The following is a 17,480-nucleotide window of genomic DNA, read 5'->3' as shown; positions in this document are numbered from 1 at the left end:
CCTCTCTAACTCGTCACCATTCAACTAGGCATCAGAGCCACTTCTTCACCTCTCCAGCTCGTCACCATTCAACTAGGCGTCTAAACCACTTTCTAGGTAGGAACCATTCAGCTAGGCATCCAAGCCACATTCTAAGTAGGGATTATTCAGCTAGGCATCTGAGTCACTAGCCAGTCGGGAACTGCCAAACACGCATCATCATATATAAAATATTATATTTTAAATAATAAATAATATGTATACCTATCGGTTCGGTTAACTACCGGTTTTCTATATTGGTTAATCGAAACTGAACTAGTACCTTTGATTTTTTAAAAACACCGAACCGACCAATTTGGTTAACCAATTTTTTGGTTTGGTTTCAATTAGTTCAATTTTTCGGTTTTTTTTGCTCACCCCGCGAGAAAGGCAAAGAGTTCACTCTTAAGAATGTCGGATCAACCTCAGCCTCTCATTTTGAACTGGGTTGCCAATGCCTATTCAATGGCAGAGTTCACTCTTATGAAAAAAAAATGTCGGATTCAGAGTGAATCTCAAAGATACGTCATCGAAAAGTACAAAACTTTTGAAAAACAAGGTATCATTGATTGTGAATTGATTGGACCATTCATAACAGGAGCAATTTTCAATTGGACGATCCAACAACCCATTGGCATTGGGAACATCTCCCCAAATTGCACGGAGGGGACGGGGCGTCGGGCGCGCTCTGTGATAATTGATAAAGCCCATCCAAACTCGAACTCGGGGGGCGCGGGGGGATGGGATGCCCCACCTTGCAGTTGCAGTTGGCATCAGTGGACTAGTGGAGGAGGAACGTGATTGTGATACAATGCAAAGCAGGTGTACTGTATTATAGGGATTTTGATAAAAAAAAAAGGAAATCATAAAACGTTTTAAAGGTGAGTCAAAGTGAGACTTTTCTTCGTAACAATGGGAAGAGCGTCACATTCACTTTTTCTATCACATATGTACGACGTGTTTCCCATTTTAGCTAACATTTGCCTTCATCCCCCTTCTTTTTCTTGCTGTCTTTGTGAAATCATTTCACTCAACCCTTTAACAAATTGTATCGTTTACATCACACGTGTTACATTTTTAGATTTTACTAAAAAGAGAAAAAAAACAGCACACGTGTCACCCAATTTCTATTTTCCAAAAGGATAAAAAAGTACCCATTTCTATTCAAGTCACGGCTCTAGTAGTCAAAAGCCACCAACTGCTGGCGGCCTTTTTTGACTCTAGACCTCATTCTTAACCCGACCCGGACTCCAAAACTGAAAACCCTAGTCCAATGGTTCATTCCCTCGCTGCAAAAGTCAATAACTTTTAATCAAATAAATAAATAATACATACCTCCACTTCCTTAAATATAACCACAAATTTGAACTGTAATCACCAATTCACCCCTTCCCCAATCCATTGAAATTGGTGAAGAAAAAGAGTTTTGGCCTTGTGGAAACTCACCAGGATTCAGCAATGGTGACTGGTGAGGAAGCAGCAATCCATCTGTGCTGTGCTCAGTCGTCGGTCCACAGACAATCAAAGTGGCAATTTAGTAATTTAACTAAAAACAACCAAGAAAAAAACAGAGTTCTTGAGACTCAGCTCTGGCCTCTGGATTCAGTAGTGGGAAGAAATCAGCAATCCATCTGTATTCTGTCATTCTGTGCTCTGTTTGGTCTACAAACAAGCATAGTGGCAATTTGGTAATTTAACTCAAATTAACCACGGAAGCTCAGGCTCTAACATATATTTTCCAAATCTGTGATATCTCTCTCTCTCTCTCTCTCTCTCTCTCTGTCTATGCTTTGTTCTCTGCTTGTAACTTGCCCCAAGAGCACTGGTACGCGAAATCTCTATACTTTCAGGTATTTTCCGATTCATGATTTCCTTTCTTTTCTTTCTGTGCTAATAATTTTGAATTTTTAGTATTGAAATAGAGCTTTGATGATCCAATTATTAGGCCAAGGAGCTCGAAGAAACTAGCAATGGCGCCTCCGATCCTGTCCTTAGCTCTGCCATCCGAGACGGGTCGAGTTCTCAGCATTCAATCTCATACTGTTCAGGTATATTTCTTTTGTAATGTTTCTGATTTCGTTATCCACTTATCCTCTCTCTCTCTCTCTTATCGTTGTTTTCTTTGTGTATTATGGCCTTTCTGGGCCAGTTGAAAGGATTTCAACACAAAGATTTGAATATTGCTCTTATTCCATCAAGTTAATGTGCTCTATAATCGCAAGTAGTTTGACAAATCTTTGCTGGATGTTTCGCCATATTCAAGATGGGGTCTGGAAGGTGGTAAAGATAGCGTTGCTTGATAATTACAAATGAAGCATAAATGATTACTTGAATCATTCTTAAACTCCACCTGTTGGACATATTTCAGTAATGGCTATATTATAGTCCATGCGAGAAAATTCAAAATTGCAGTGACCAAAAGTTGTAAAATTCTGACCTTATCCAGTTTTCACCGTGGTTTTGATGAGGAATGAACGAGCTGTTGTTCCTCGATGAATGTGTTATTTATGTTGACCATTTTTGTATCAAATAATGTTATACGGTTTATTAATGCCTGATATTTTTCTGCTTTTTCTTAGGGATATGTTGGAAACAAAGCAGCTGTCTTTCCTCTTCAACTGCTGGGATATGACGTGGACCCAATTAACTCAGTGCAGTTCTCTAATCACACAGGCAAGCTGCTTTATATACGGTGCGAGCTTATCTGTCAATCTGTATAAGTTCATGGCTGCATGCAATTGTAGTCTGGATGTAAGGCAGGAAATTTTCTTAACAAATATGGGATTGTGCAGGATACCCGACGTTTAAAGGCCAGGTTTTAAATGGACAGCAACTGTGGGATTTAATAGAAGGTCTTGAAGCAAATGATTTATTATACTATACTCATCTACTTACAGGTATGAATGGCTTTATGTGTTGCTTGCATTAATGGTAATTCATGGCTTTGAGTATTTTGTTTTCCTTCTTATTTTTGGGATAGTAAATTCTTTTGAAACATCAGAAGCGGAAGGTTTGTCAAATTCTTCAAAATAGTGAATTATGCTTGTGGTAAACCAGGGAGGGGTTATTCATCAAAAAAAAAAAAAAAACCAGGGAGGGGTTGCCAAAACCAAGAGCTCGTACTTGTGCACAGGACTTACATACAAAGTTAGGCCCTATAACCCAAAAGCTTAAGCTATTAGGTTGTGGGTCAATCTTGTGTTTCTTGCCTCTCTTATCCCTTTCCAATGTGGAACACCATCCACTAACACATGAATCCCAACAATCTCCCTCTTTTTTTTTTGAGAGAAGTTAACTGATTTCATTAAAAGAAAGAGGGGTACACAAGAAGGTGTACAAATACAAAACAGGGGCCAGACCCTTGAGAATTACACAAGGAAAATTATCACAATACAAGGTCTCCAGAATGACACCTATTTTTGCCAAACCATCTATGATGGCATTTAGCTCCCTTGGAATCCAGTATAGAGAAACATTCGTATGAACCAATAGGTCCCTTGCCTCTGTTAAAAAGTGACTTAAGCCTCCATGGTCCAGCCTCCTATTGTCCTAACCATTTTATAGTATTTGCTGAGTCACCTTCAATGGAGAACTTCTGAATACCTAGTTTGCTGATTAGGCGAATCCCTGTAAGAGCTGCTAACACTTCTGCCTTTGTGGAGTCATCTATCCAAATCGGACCATTGTATACCCAAGTGCTTCCATCAAAGCCTAGAGCCCAAGTTCCTTCCCTTCTTAATGAGGGAACACTGGGGGGAGTGGGGGGCGAATTGGAATAGAAGGGGAGGGGATCAGAAAGTTATGCACATTCCTATTAAGGTCGTTGACATTGATTCCTATGAACTCCTCTGAGCTGGAAGTCCACAAATTGCAGTGATAAGTGATGTGGTTGATCAGCTCACCCTTAGATTTTACCTTATTTTCAAGCAGTCGATTGTTCCTTTCCTCCCAAATTCCCCAGAGCATAGCATGAAGTACTATCAGCCAGTAAGCCTTACCTCTCTTGCTCAGACCTCTTCCCAACTATAGCCAACTAGCTGTAGGAAGAAGTTCCAGATGTTGCTGGTTACCTGGCAGTGTATGAAGAGGTGGTCAGTTGTCTCTCCCTCACGGAGGCAGAGGATACATACGTGAGGGGAGATAAAAAGAATTCCAAGGTTTTTCTTCTATAGTATCTCACAAGTGTTTACTCGATGCAGACAAGCCTCCCAAACAAAGAAACTCAATCTTGAGGGGACAAACTTGCACCAGATCTTCTTGAAAGGGAAGTCACAGTCTCTGTTTCCTGCAACCAGAGCTTCGAAGAAGGACTTGGACGAGAACTCACCTCTGGGGTGGAGTTTCCAGACTCGGGAGTCTTGGGAGTTTGGAGAAATGTAGACTTCTCTAAGAGAGAGGATGAGGTCAGTTATCTCACTGATCTCTGGTTCCCTTAAGGCTCTTATGAGGCTCAAGTTTATGTTGCTTCCATTGGGAGAATTGGGGAGGCACTGAGAGATGGTTGCATCTTTGTTTTGGGTAAGGTTGTAGAACCTAGGATAAGAATCTGCTAATGTGGAATTACTCCACCACAGATCCGTCCAGAACTTTATTCTCGTTCCATTACCCACCCTAAATCTTATGAAAGAAAGAAAGAGGTTGTGAATGGAAGTGATGCCTTTCCAGGGATTTGAGGAAGCTGATCGGTTTGAGCGAAAATTGCAGTTCCAACCGTTTGCATTTAACCCATACTTATTGGTGATGATGGCTACCCAAAGGGAGTTAGATTCAATGGGGAATCTCCAAAGGGAGTTAGATTCTTCTCTTTTAGGTGTCCAATTCCCAGTCCTCTAGCCTCTTTTGGTTTGCAGACTTGATTCCAATTTACTAGATGCCTTTTTCTAACACCTCCACCTTCCCATAGGAAATCTCTTTGAAGTTTCTCGATCTGTGATCTGATTTTGGCAGGAATCTGAAACACTGAAAGGAAATAGACGTGCATGTTTGCAAGGGAAGCCTTAATGAGGGTAAGTCTACCCCCTTTTGAGAGATAACAACTTTTCCAAGTAGCTAACTTCTTTTCACATTTTTCCATCATTGGCTCCCAAAAATTTGGATTTTTTGGATTCCTGCCTAGGGGCATGCCCAAATAAGATAAGGGGAGATTTTCCACTCGACAACTCAGAGTTTCCTTGAAATTTTCTAGGAGGGAATCTTCAATTTGGTTTATAGCTGCTAGGCTACTCTTTGAGTAATTTACCTTCAACCCAGAGACTAAATCAAAACATTGAAGCACTTTTCACATTTAAAATATTCTCCAAATTGGCTTCCAAGAACAGGATGGCATCATCTGCAAATAGGAGATGGGAGACCTTTATGGCATCTTTTCCTACCTCAAAACCTTTGATTAAGTTAAGGTTTTTGGCTTTCTCCATGAGCTGGCTAAAGACACCCATTACCAAAGTGAAGAGGAAAGGGGAGAGAGGACAGCCCTGCCGGAGACCCCTACTAGCTTTAAAGTAGCTTTTGGGCTCTCCATTGATCATGATCGAGAACCAGGTTGAACTTATACATCCTTTCATCCAGTGCAGCCATTTCGTTCCAAAATGCCTCAACTGAAGAGCTTGGAGAAGGCAGTCCCAATCTACTTTGTCGTAAGATTTTTCAAGATCTAGTTTCACAAGGAGTCCCGTCCTTCCACTCTTCTTTCTATCTTCGATAACTTCGTTTGCAATTAGGATGCTGTCTACAATCTGCCTTCCTTTCACGAATGCAAACTGATTTTGAGAAACCATCTCTTTTAGGACTTCTCTAAGTCTTTTTGCCAACACCTTTGCCAGAATTTTGTACACACTCCCTATAAGGCTTATTAGTCTGTAGTGTTTCACTTCCAAAACACCATTTTTCTTAGGGATGAGGCAAATAAAAGTAGAATTAATTCCTTTGTTTACAACCGCCGTGGAGCAGAAGTCCTTAAAGACCTCTAGAAGATCCATTCTTACAACTTTCCAATAGATCTAAAAGAAGAAGATTGGGAAACCATTAGGCCCAGGGTCTCTATCTCCATCCATATCGAAGATTGCTTTTCTTATTTCTTGCTCCTCAAATTCCCTTTCAGCCAAATTTTCTTATCTTCTGCTAGAATTGGCCCTTCCCAACTTCTTAAATTAGTCTTCCTAAGATTTTCCTTTGAATAAAGATTTTTGAAGTGGTTTAGAAATGCCTCTGTGATTTCTTCTGCATCTTCCACCTCCCTCTGATCCACCTTAATTTTTGAGATGAGATTTTTTCTGCGCCTACCCGATGCATAGCTGTGGAAGAATTTTGAGTTGTTATCTCCTTCCTTTAGTTATCTGATCCTTGACCTCTGCCTCCAAAAGATTTGTTCTTTTTTTATTACCTTTTCCAAAGAACTCCTTAGACCATCTCTCCTACTTCTTCTTTCTCCGTCCAGAACTCCTAATTGCTCCTTTTTATCTAAATCTTCCAGCTCCAGAAGGATGGCATTTTTTTCCTTTGCAAACGATTTGAACTCTTCTCTCCCCAAGGATCTCAACTTTCTTTTCAGGAATATCAGCTTTTGCAACAGTCTGTACCCAGCCCAGCCTTTGACTCTACACTGCTTCCACCAGGAAGCTACATTTTTGTGGAAATCTTTATGAAGAGTCCACATTTTCTCCAGTCTAAATGGGGGTTTACCTTTCAAGACCAGGTTTGTTCTTAGGACTAAAGGCCAGTGGTCTGAAGTGCAACGAGGTCTAATTTCTTGGAGAAGATTTGGGAACTTTTTTGCCCAATCTGAAGTTACCAGAAACCTGTCTAGTCTGTAGCTTGTTGGGTTCTCTTGTAGATTTGACCAAGTGAATTGGCCATTATGGAGAGGAAGGTCACACAGATTGTGTCTTGAGATAAATTTGGAGAATTCCCTCATGCTTCTAGTTGCTGTTCTTCTGTTGGAGTTTTCTTGAGAGAACCTTGTTACATTAAAGTCGCCTCCTAATACCCAAGGGATTTCATCAAACTCATGTAGAGCGTCCAATTCTTCCTAGAGTCTTTGCCTATTTGAAGGAGTATTTGGTCCATATACTCCAGTCAAAATCCAGCTGAAACCATCATTCTTATTGGTAAAAAGTACAGAGATTGAGAACTCTCCTCTATCAATTTCAATACCCGAAACCTCATCTTCATTCCAAGCTAGGATAATTCCCCTTGAGGAGCCTAAAGAAGGAAGAATAGCCCATTTCTTTCCATGGATTCCCCAAATTGCTCTCAGAAGCTTCCTGTCTACTTCTTATTTTTATGTTCCTTGGAGGATGACTATATCTAGTTTTTCTCTTCTCAATGTGCCTTTTACCAAACTTCTTTTTATTTGGCCTCCCAACCCTCTAACATTCCAACTCAATAGTTTCATTAAGCTCTGATCACTAATTTTCCCTTGTCCACCCTAGGCCCTGTTGTTTTTTGATCTGTCAATCCCCATTAAAGTCTCTTTAGCTCCCTTTTAGAGTTCTTCTTGCCACTTTTCACAAACTCAATGTTTTGGGTTCCTTATTTCCCCTTTTTTGGAGCCTGATTGTGTGAAGTTCCCTTTTCTTCACTTATCCCCAATTTTCAAGCCGTCTCAAAGACTCCTCTTTCCAGATTAATATCCCTTCTGCCTGTCCGAACTATGTTGCCCTTTGTCAGACCTTTCTTGGTAGCTTTGGCTAATGCTCGGTTGGGATAGATCTCCATTCAAACCTGGAAGACAGAGAGGGGAAGTAGGGTGAGATCCAAGATTAGAAGAAGAAAAAGAAAAGTTTACAGGCAAAGGAGAGGAGGGAGAAGGGGAAACTCTGGTGTAGGAGTGTGAGTCTCGTCCTCGATCTCTTTCTAGGCTTGCTGGCTCACAGTCTATTCCATACTCAGGGTTTACAAGAAGTGTCTATTCGATTATTTCTACACTTCCCCAAGCTTCCTTTCCAGAGAAAAGATCTTTTGCCCTTGAGAACACCACCTCCTTGGGGTCTGGTTCGATCTCTGTCGCATAAGAGCTTGAATCTTCAGCTGTGTTGGTGTCGTCTGCCTTGAAGAGAGAGGAGGAGCTTAAACTGTCTGGTGATGGAGGCCTGTAAATTTTTCTGTTGTGTCTTCTCGAGCTAGGGGCTCGGTTAAGGAGTTTGGGGTCTCAAGTGGACTTGGGCCGTAGGGGACTTCTTTCAAGTCTGTCGGATGGGCTTTTGAGAAATTTCGGTCCAAGTCTTTAAACTGTTTTGGGTCCCTTAACTTGAGAGAACTGTTGGGAGGGTGGCCCACTTTTTGATGAAAATTTGAAAATTGAACGGGGTTGCCGAGGGCGGCTTGGCCCGCCTTGCTTTTTCAGCTCCTCTTTTTAATGGGCCTAAAAGTATTTCTTTTGGGAAAAAGTCTAGGCTTCTCCAAAGGGCCTGCCTTTGACGATTTCCTTCCTTCGGATTTATGAAAGATTGCAGAAATGGCTCTTGAACCTGCCAGGAGCTTCAGGTCCTATTACGTGTGAGTCCCTTGTCAACTATTCCCCCCCCCCAAACCACAGTTGCTAACTCGTAACTAAGTTTCACATGCACCATACCAATAGCCTTTTTGCTCATGACTATAGAAATCCCACTCAACTGCTAACTACTAACAGAGAGTTATCACCATCAACCATGGGTGGATCAGGTGATGGGAATCACCGACCACTCACCTATCTGAGCACACTCAACCATGGGGAATGGGGAAGCCATGGGAGTCACCAACCGTTCTTGAAAACCACTCACCAACTGCTCTCACCAATCGTTTAACCATGGGGAATTGGCAAAGCCATGTGAGTCACTTCATGCATCCATCAAAACATGCACCCAATTGAACTGTTAGATTTGATACACTTCTTGGGGGAATTAGGGAAGAGTTTCCAAAACCAGGAGCTCGGGCTTGGATAGATGCGTTGGACACCACCTTATCCACGGGAGTCATCCACCATTCTAGAAAACACTCACCAAGTGCTTGACCATGGGGAACCAATAGAGCCATGGGAGTCATCGCATGCATTTGTCAAAGTTTGCACCCAAGTGAACCCTTAGCTTTGAGACCACTTGTTGGGGGAACTAGGGAGGAGTTGCCAAAAGTGATAGCTTGTAGACGTGTGTTGGACTTACAAGAGTTGGACACCACCTCTAACCCAAAAGCTTAAGCTATTAGGTTGCAAGCCAATCTTGTATGTAAGTCCCTTGCCTCTCTTATCCCTTTCCAATATGTGACACTATCTACTAATATGTGATTCCCAAAAAAAATAAACATAATATACATGTGACCCATCACAGAAATGCATGCTTATGTTATATATTGATAGAAGTAATGAAATTGACTTAAATCAGAGTGGCTAATTGGGTTACAATTTGGAGATCTTCAAAGGCAACCCATTTAATTTCATTATTAATAATTGTAATATTATATTGTGATCTAAACTCCACCAGGAAGATCTGTTTATTGGTTTTCCATCCCTGTAAGAATGCTATTAGGCATAACTTCCACCATGCGCATTATGAAATTCTGGTCTCAAAAGGTTGTAGGTGCATTCAAGCTTGGTTAAAGTTTGAGATTTAATACCCTGGTTATAATATTCTGGTAGTAGAGGGTGATTGATGATTCATATTTGGTGACTTGTTCGTCGAGTGAAAAATCTGGTGGTCCATTGAGGCTGAGCTATTATTTTTTAGGAGTTCCATGCCAAAGCCTCTACCTTGAAATCTGCCTTAGCCTCTACCTTGAACATCTGGTTCTGTTTGGTGCCTAGGTCAGTTTGATTGCTGATGTCTAGTGTATTGTATAATCTCATTGCCAGCTTAGTGTTTATGTTGTTTGGTAGTTTGGCTTGTGTTGTTGTGGGCCATAGAATCATGTGCTGCCCTCTCCTTCAGGCAAGGTCCTTTATTCCCTTTGTATTCCTTGTCCTCTTCTGTAATAGGCTTTTGTTTTTTTGTATGAAAGGATATGTATGTTATATTATATGATGCAAGTTTACATGTGTTTCGAATGCTGCTACAGTAACCCGAACCAGGAAGTGAAGGAAGAAGAAGAGGAAGAAGAAGAGGAAGAAGAAGAAGGAAATAAGGGTCTGTAGAAATCTGATGGACTCCCATCCAGTCGACCCCCTTAATCTTTATTAGAGTCTAATAATCTTTTACAAAGACTAAATTGCCCATACTTAAGTGTGGGGCAGAGTACTCTAATAAAACTGCCACATAAGCAAACTACTTAACACACATAAGATGACTAAACTACCCCTATTCGGCTCACTTTAACACTCCCTCTCAAGCTGGAGAATATATGTCATATAGTCCCAGCTTGTTACATAGGTAGTTCACTTTCCCTGAGCTTAGAGCTTTTGTAAACAAATTTGCCCACTGATCATTCGAGCCCACATGTTCTGTACTTATCTCTCCAGCAAGAACCTTCTCCCTCACAAAGTGGCAATCAACCTCTATGTGCTTTGTTCTCTCATGAAAGACAGGGTTGGATGAGATATGGAGTGCAGCTTGATTGTCACGGTACAATCTCATAGGTTTATCCATGTGAAACCCAATTTCTTCTAGGAGATTCCTCAACCACACTAATTCACAGGTAGTGTGAGCCATGGCCCTATACTCGGCTTCAGCACTGCTTCTGGCCACAACCGTCTGCTTTTTACTCTTCCATATCACAAGATTTCCTCCAAGAAATGTGCAATAGCCTGTAGTAGATCTTCTGTCATTCACTGAGCCTACCCAGTCTGCATCTGTATACCCGACTACTTCAAGTTTTCCTCCTGGTTTATACAATAGCCCACGGCCTGGAGCTCCTTTCAAATACCTTACAATTCTAAGAACTGCATCCCAGTGAGGTATATGAGGGTTCTGCATGAATTGGCTCACCACACTGACTGCAAAGGAGATGTTAGGTCTCGTAATAGTCAGGTAGTTTAGCTTTTCCACTAGTCGTCTATATCTTCCAGGATCTTTAAATACTTCTCCTGTATCACTGCTCAACTTAACATTTGGTTCCATAGGATTCTCAGCCGGTTTTGCACCTAACAGTCCCGTTTCTTCCAATAGATCAAGAACATATTTCCTTTGGCACAGATTTACTCCTTGTTTTGACCTGGCAACTTCTATTCCCAAGAAATATTTTAATGTTCCAAGGTCTTTTGTTTGAAAATGATTTTGCAGAAATACCTTTAGTTTGTCAATCCCCAATTTATCACTGCCAGTGATGACAATATCATCCACATAGACCACCAATAAGATCTTCCCAGCTTCTGAGTCATAGCTGAACACAGAGTGATCAACCTGGCATTGCTTCATTCCAAAACTCTTCACCACTTCGCTGAACTTCCCGAACCAAGCACGTGGTGATTGCTTCAACCCATAAATTGCCTTCTTCAGTCTGCACACCTTACCATCCTCCCCCTGAGCAACAAACCCAGGTGGTTGCTCCATATATACCTCCTCCACCAGATCACCATGGAGGAAGGCATTTTTTATGTCAAGCTGAAACAGAGGCCAATCATACATAACTGCCAGGGAAATTAGTACACGAACAGAACCAATCTTAGCCACCGGAGAGAATGTCTCCATGTAGTCCACTCCATACAACTGTGAGTAACCTTTAGCAACAAGTCTGGCCTTCAGACGCTCTACACTACCATCTGGCAAGTGTTTCACAGTATACACCCATTTACAGCCCACAACATGCTTACCAGGTGGGAGAGTAGTAAGTTCCCACGTTTGAGTATGTTGAAGAGCAGAAAGTTCCTCCTCCATTGCCCGCCGCCACCCAGGTGAACTAAGAGCTTCTTGAACATTGTTAGGTATGGAAATAGAGGACAAAAGTGAAACAAAGTGGCGATGTGAGGTAGAAAGACGAGATAAAGAAACAAAATTGGAAATGGGATGGAGGGTAGAACTGCGTTTACCTTTCCGTAAGGCAATTGGTAGGTCAAGGTCTGAAGGTTCAGCAATAGGAGCCATGAGAGGATCCGCAGATGAGGTAGAAGCTGGAGGAGGGGCCGGTGTCGTTCGACGTGTATACACTTGTCGGATCGGTGGTCGTCCGGTGGTGATCGGCACTGGATGAAGTGATGAGTCGGCTCCAACAATAGCATCTGGAATAGGATCACTGACAGGAAGAGGAATAGGAAGTAAGGGTGGAGACAAGGGAGCTTCAAGACTCGAGAAGAAGGGTACAAACTCAAAAAAGGTGACATCAGGGCAGACATAGCATTTTTGGGTAATGGGATTATAACATTTGTACCCTTTTTGAGTCCGAGAGTAGCCAAGGAAGACACATTTAATTGAGCGTGCATCTAGCTTGTCTATTCCATGACATAGATTGTGGACAAAGCACACACAACCAAAGACACGAGGAGTTAATGGAAATGGAGATAAAGTGGGAAACAAGATAGAGAAGGGGGACCGACCATGAAGAATGAAGGAGGGCATCCGATTAATGAGAAAACATGCAGTGAGTACAACATCACTCCAAAACCGTTTAAGAACATTCATGCGGTGAAGAATAGACCGAGCAGTTTCAAGGAGCTGACGGTTCTTCCGTTCAGCTACCCCATTTTGTTGAGGGGTGAATGCACATGAGGTCTGATGAATAATGCCATGCTGTTCTAAATACTGTTGAAATGAAGTAAGAAAGTATTCACGACCATTATCTGAACGGAGAACTTTGATTGGAACACCAAATTGTGTGCGTATTTCAGCATGAAATTTTTGAAAAATGGAAAATAATTCACTTCTTTCTTTCATTAAGTAAATCCATGTCATTCTTGAACAATCATCAATAAAGGAGACAAAATACTTGTACCCATTATAAGACTCTATTTTGATTGGACCCCAAACATCTGAATGAACCAAAGAAAAAGGACTCAACATACGACTCTCAACTCTTGGACTGAAGGACACACGACGATATTTCCCAAACTGACATGACTCACATTGCAAAACTGACAAATGACTCAATGACGGAACCAATATCTTGAGAGCCTTGAGAGATGGATGTCCCAGTCGGCAATGCCATTGTAGAGGAGTAAGTGAAGTCTGAAGAGCAATTGAAGATCCACCACCGTCAAGATAATACAATCCACCAGCTTCATGCCCCCCACCAATCTTCTTCCCCGTCTTGAGATCCTGAAAAACACAAGTGGAAGGAAAGAAGGTAACAAAACAATTAAGAGCTTTGGTTATTTTACTAACAGACATAAGATTGAATGGAAACTTAGGTACATATAAAACAGATGATAAGGGCACAGAAGCCATGTCAATATTACCAACACCACAGATGGGAGATGAGGACCCATTGGCAAGAGTAACAGTTTGTGATGTGGAGGTTTCAGAAAGAGAAGAGAACACACCTGGAGACCCGGTCATATGATTTGAGGCTCCAGAGTCAATAATCCAGGGAGAGGTTTTAGATGACATGCAAGCAATAACTGAGTGGGCAAGTGTGGCAGTGGTATGCTGTGAAGTAGTTTGAAGGAACCGTTCTACTCATCACGCGGTACACTCACCATCTCCCTCCCAGAAGTAGATGTAGATGTAGAAGGAGTTCGGTCTGCCTGTTTACTGTCACTGATGTCAACTTCACCTGCTACAGCATGATTAGCCCATTTGGAGGGAGGGCCATGTAGGTCATAACAGAAATTCACTGTGTGTCCTTCCCTACCACAATGAGTACACTTCCTTGCAGAGTTATTCTTCCCTCTGCCCCGGCCTCCCTCTGAGTCACGACCTGAAGGGATGAGAGATCCATCGTATGGACGCCCAGATCTTGCGGAATAAGGGGGCGAATTTCAAAAATTTCTCTCCCTTCAACTTATTCCCTATTTAGAAAAACATATTTTTCAAGGATCAATCTTGAACCATGAACCAAACCAGATCTAAACCAAAAGGAGTAGGAGGGAGGATGTACTTGATACGGAGAAACAGTATCTCCCAATGGAGGTGTTCACTCCCAAGGAAGGATCCAAAATCTGCTCCCACTGAAGATGGCGCAGTGCAGGATGGAGCAGAATCAGCAATGTTCTTCTAAAAGAACTTGACCCTTTGCAAGAATCAACTTGATGGCTTGTGAGTACAGCTCCAATCAATCTTTTCCCAAAAGATTGGTATCAAGATCAGATCTTGATTTCTCTCAAGAACTGGAGATCGAACTGAAGGTAATGGCGGCGGCAGTAAGGAGGCGGCAAGAGAGTATTCGCAGGGTGCAGAATTCTCTCTTCTTGTGATTTCAGCACTCAAGAGGATCTGAATGTGTGTCTTCTAAAGGCTGCCGCTCTCTTCCTTCTTTTGTTAACCTAAAGGATCAACTCCTAATCACATTAGGAGCTACTTATCCAAATCATATTTGGATCAGCCTTCTCTTCAGGTGATAAGGATAAACTCTTATCTTATCTGCAGATTATATTAGCTTTCTCCTAATCTCATTAGGAGTTTTCTAGATCTGAATCACATTCAGATCTGGACTCTTTGAGTGGATAGGATCAAGACCCTATCCTATCTGCTAATCTATCTCAGAATTCGCCCCATAATTAACTACTTAAATAGCTCAGTTCGAAATGGGCTTTAGGCCCATTAAGCTTATGTACTCACTTAACCTTCCTAACTGCTGCCCAGTTGGGCTTCCTTGTATGGCGTGGGACCCAAACATTGATCTGCACATCAGCCACATGGGTTCAACCCAGCCTTTGTTACAAGGCCTGGCCGAATACACTGTTATGGACAGTGCACCCCCTGAAACCCATCTTATGGGCTCTATGGGCCTAACACTTACCCTAAGTGGTCCCTGGGCCAAGCCACCTTGTAACACCCAGGGACTATGGGTAGATGCAAGATTAGCCCATCATGTATTATCCCCAATGGTCTTACACTTAACCTCTCAGCCCATAATGATCATACATTGCTCGACAAGAGAGGACCTCTCCCTCGGCTGCAAGGAACAGTGTTGCACTCTCTACTTATATGGATCCCGGGAATTAAAACCTTCTTGCAAACATTTTAGAAACCATAATATATATACTTTTATATCTCATATAAAATATATTTTGCAAAACAAATCTCAACGGTTGAAATTGGCTGCCGGCAGTCTTGGTTTCCATCAGTGAGAGTGCATCCCCGATCATTACCTTTGTCTGACAAAGGGGCTGATCCTGTCACTATGATCACCTACTCAGACGAATTCTCGGACTGTCCCAACATACCCAGGTTTTGATCCCCGCTAAGGATCTCACTGATTGGTACATCAAAGACAACCCAATCCGACACCTAGTGCAGTATCATAATCGAGTCTAGGGGTCGGGTGTAACTTTCCAGTTTTGCCCATCAATCTCCAAGGTCCAAGGCAATACTGGAAATCTGGTCCAGTTCATAGATTCAATTAATCCTACACTGCATGTGCCTAGGGTCTCACCCTGGCAGCTGAGACAGGCCACCCCAACCGACTTGGTGGCACCACAGTGTTAGCCTTGTCAGGATAGGTCTCCCCAGACCGACCCACTGGCTGTGAACATTCTAAACTAACACGAGTCTCATTAAGTGTCCAGTTTAAGGGTATTACACATAAACATACCAAGGGAACATGAATCAAATATGCACTTTTATTCATTTACAATAAACTCATAAAGTACATCATTCTTATTGAAGCTAAGGGCATACAAAACTGTCTAATAGCGACCACCCCGACCAATAATGGAACTGCCACGGCCACCCCGGGAGGCATGTCCTCCCCCTCTTGTACTGTGTCCACCTCCTCTAGCTGTCACAAGTGCTGATCTATCAGACTGTGTGGGATTCTCTGTCTGTCCCAAAGAGATTCTACGAAGTCGTGAGAAAACTTTCTCAAGTGTAGGACGGGTGGAGCTCCCTAATATTTGGGCTCTAACTGGTTCATACTCCGGTTTCAGCCCAACCAAAAATCTTGTAACATCTAGTAGTTCCCTTTGTTGTTGCTGAACTTTAATATTTGGAGTGAGGGGATGATAGACATTGAGCTCATTCCTTATATTCTTCATGCTGGCATAGTACTCTTCTAGTGTTTTGTTTCCTTGTTGCAAATCAAAGTACTCTTGATAAAGTTGATATACTCTCGTTGTATTATCTTGTCCAGAATACAATTTCTTAGCATGTTCCCATATATCCTTAGTTGTATCAAGAAACATGAAGTTGGCACTAATTTTTGGTTCCATACCGTTCCATAGCCAAATCATGATTTGAGCATCTTCTTGTTCCCAATTATCAAACCCTGGGGAGTCAGCCGATGGTTTCTCATCTTTTATGTGCTTCACTTTCCTCTTTGCCTTGAGGAAAACTTCACAGATTTAGCCCATGGAACATAGTTCTCCCCATTCAGTTTAATTGAAGTCATCTGTACACTTAAGTAGTCAGGGGAAACCATCACACTAGGTTTCTGATCATTACAGCCATCTCCTATTGCTGCCATGGTACCTTTCATAGTTGCCTCTAACCTGAATTCTCAGCAACAAGCTGACTGCTGTTATCCAGAAATTGATGTTCCAGCACTTATAGCAACCCCTAAATACAACTGTGGATACACATGCCTTGTTCTTACTCACACTACTGCTGATTTCACAACACCATGAACCACATAAGAATCAATTTAACACTTCAGTAATCACATGTAAGCCCTCTTACAACCACTCAATAAGGATTGTGCCACACAACCACCACAGCATAGTCAAACCTGTTACACCCAGTTCAGACTAGTTTAACACTTTTAAGAGGGCACAACACAGCCACAAAAGTTCGGCTAGGTCACAGCATTACACCTTACACCACTCGGCCACTTACAGCAGCCCTAACACCACTAAACAACTTACAACAGCCCCTACACCATTCGGCTACTGTACACACAGCCCGTTCTAGGGCAACAGTGAACCTAGTTCTCTAGGTTCTGATAAGTACTAACAGCCTTTTGAAGGGTTTCTACCCAGAAATACCAGCAACACAAGAAGAAGAGATAACCAACCTTCCTTTGAGAGTCTCAACCAACCATTCACTGCTGAAGTCACTTTTCTTGATGAAGAGGAATATGCGCAGCAGAGAGAGACAAGCTGTGAGATTTCAGACCTAGGGCGAACTAGTTTTCTCCATTGACTGACCAGAAACGCAGGGATGGAGAGCCACGAACACTACTGAGGTGCTTTACCAACTGAAGTAGGTCAGGAACATGGCTCTGATACCATGTTTCGAATGCTGCTACAGTAACCCGAACCAGGAAGTGAAGGAAGAAGAAGAGGAAGAAGAAGAAGGAAATAAGGGTCTGTCGAAATCTGATGGACCCCCATCCAGTCGACCCCCTTAATCTTTATTAGAGTCTAGTAATCTTTTACAAAGACTAAATTGCCCATACCTAAGTGTGGGGCAGAGTACTCTAATAAAACTGCCACATAAGCAAACTACTTAACACACATAAGATGACTAAAC

General features: G+C 42.1%; 1 protein-coding gene across 1 annotated transcript in view; it reads left to right on the top strand.

Annotated features, from left to right (window-relative positions):
• The first annotated feature begins 1,399 nt into the window (after positions 1–1,399).
• Positions 1,400–17,480, top strand: part of SOS4 (pfkB-like carbohydrate kinase family protein) — a 36,374-nt gene continuing 20,293 nt past the window's right edge. The window contains exons 1-4 of the mRNA XM_088903997.1: positions 1,400–1,868; positions 1,964–2,066; positions 2,598–2,691; positions 2,811–2,915. Coding sequence (XP_088760123.1) covers positions 1,804–1,868; positions 1,964–2,066; positions 2,598–2,691; positions 2,811–2,915 — 367 coding nt within the window. The 5' untranslated portion in view covers positions 1,400–1,803. The remainder of the gene's footprint in view (positions 1,869–1,963; positions 2,067–2,597; positions 2,692–2,810; positions 2,916–17,480) is intronic.

The sequence above is a fragment of the Nelumbo nucifera genome, chromosome 4 (assembly GCF_055504915.1).
Source record: "Nelumbo nucifera cultivar China Antique chromosome 4, China Antique-T2T, whole genome shotgun sequence".
NCBI lineage: Eukaryota > Viridiplantae > Streptophyta > Magnoliopsida > Proteales > Nelumbonaceae > Nelumbo > Nelumbo nucifera.
This window is presented reverse-complemented; position numbering and strand designations above follow the sequence as displayed.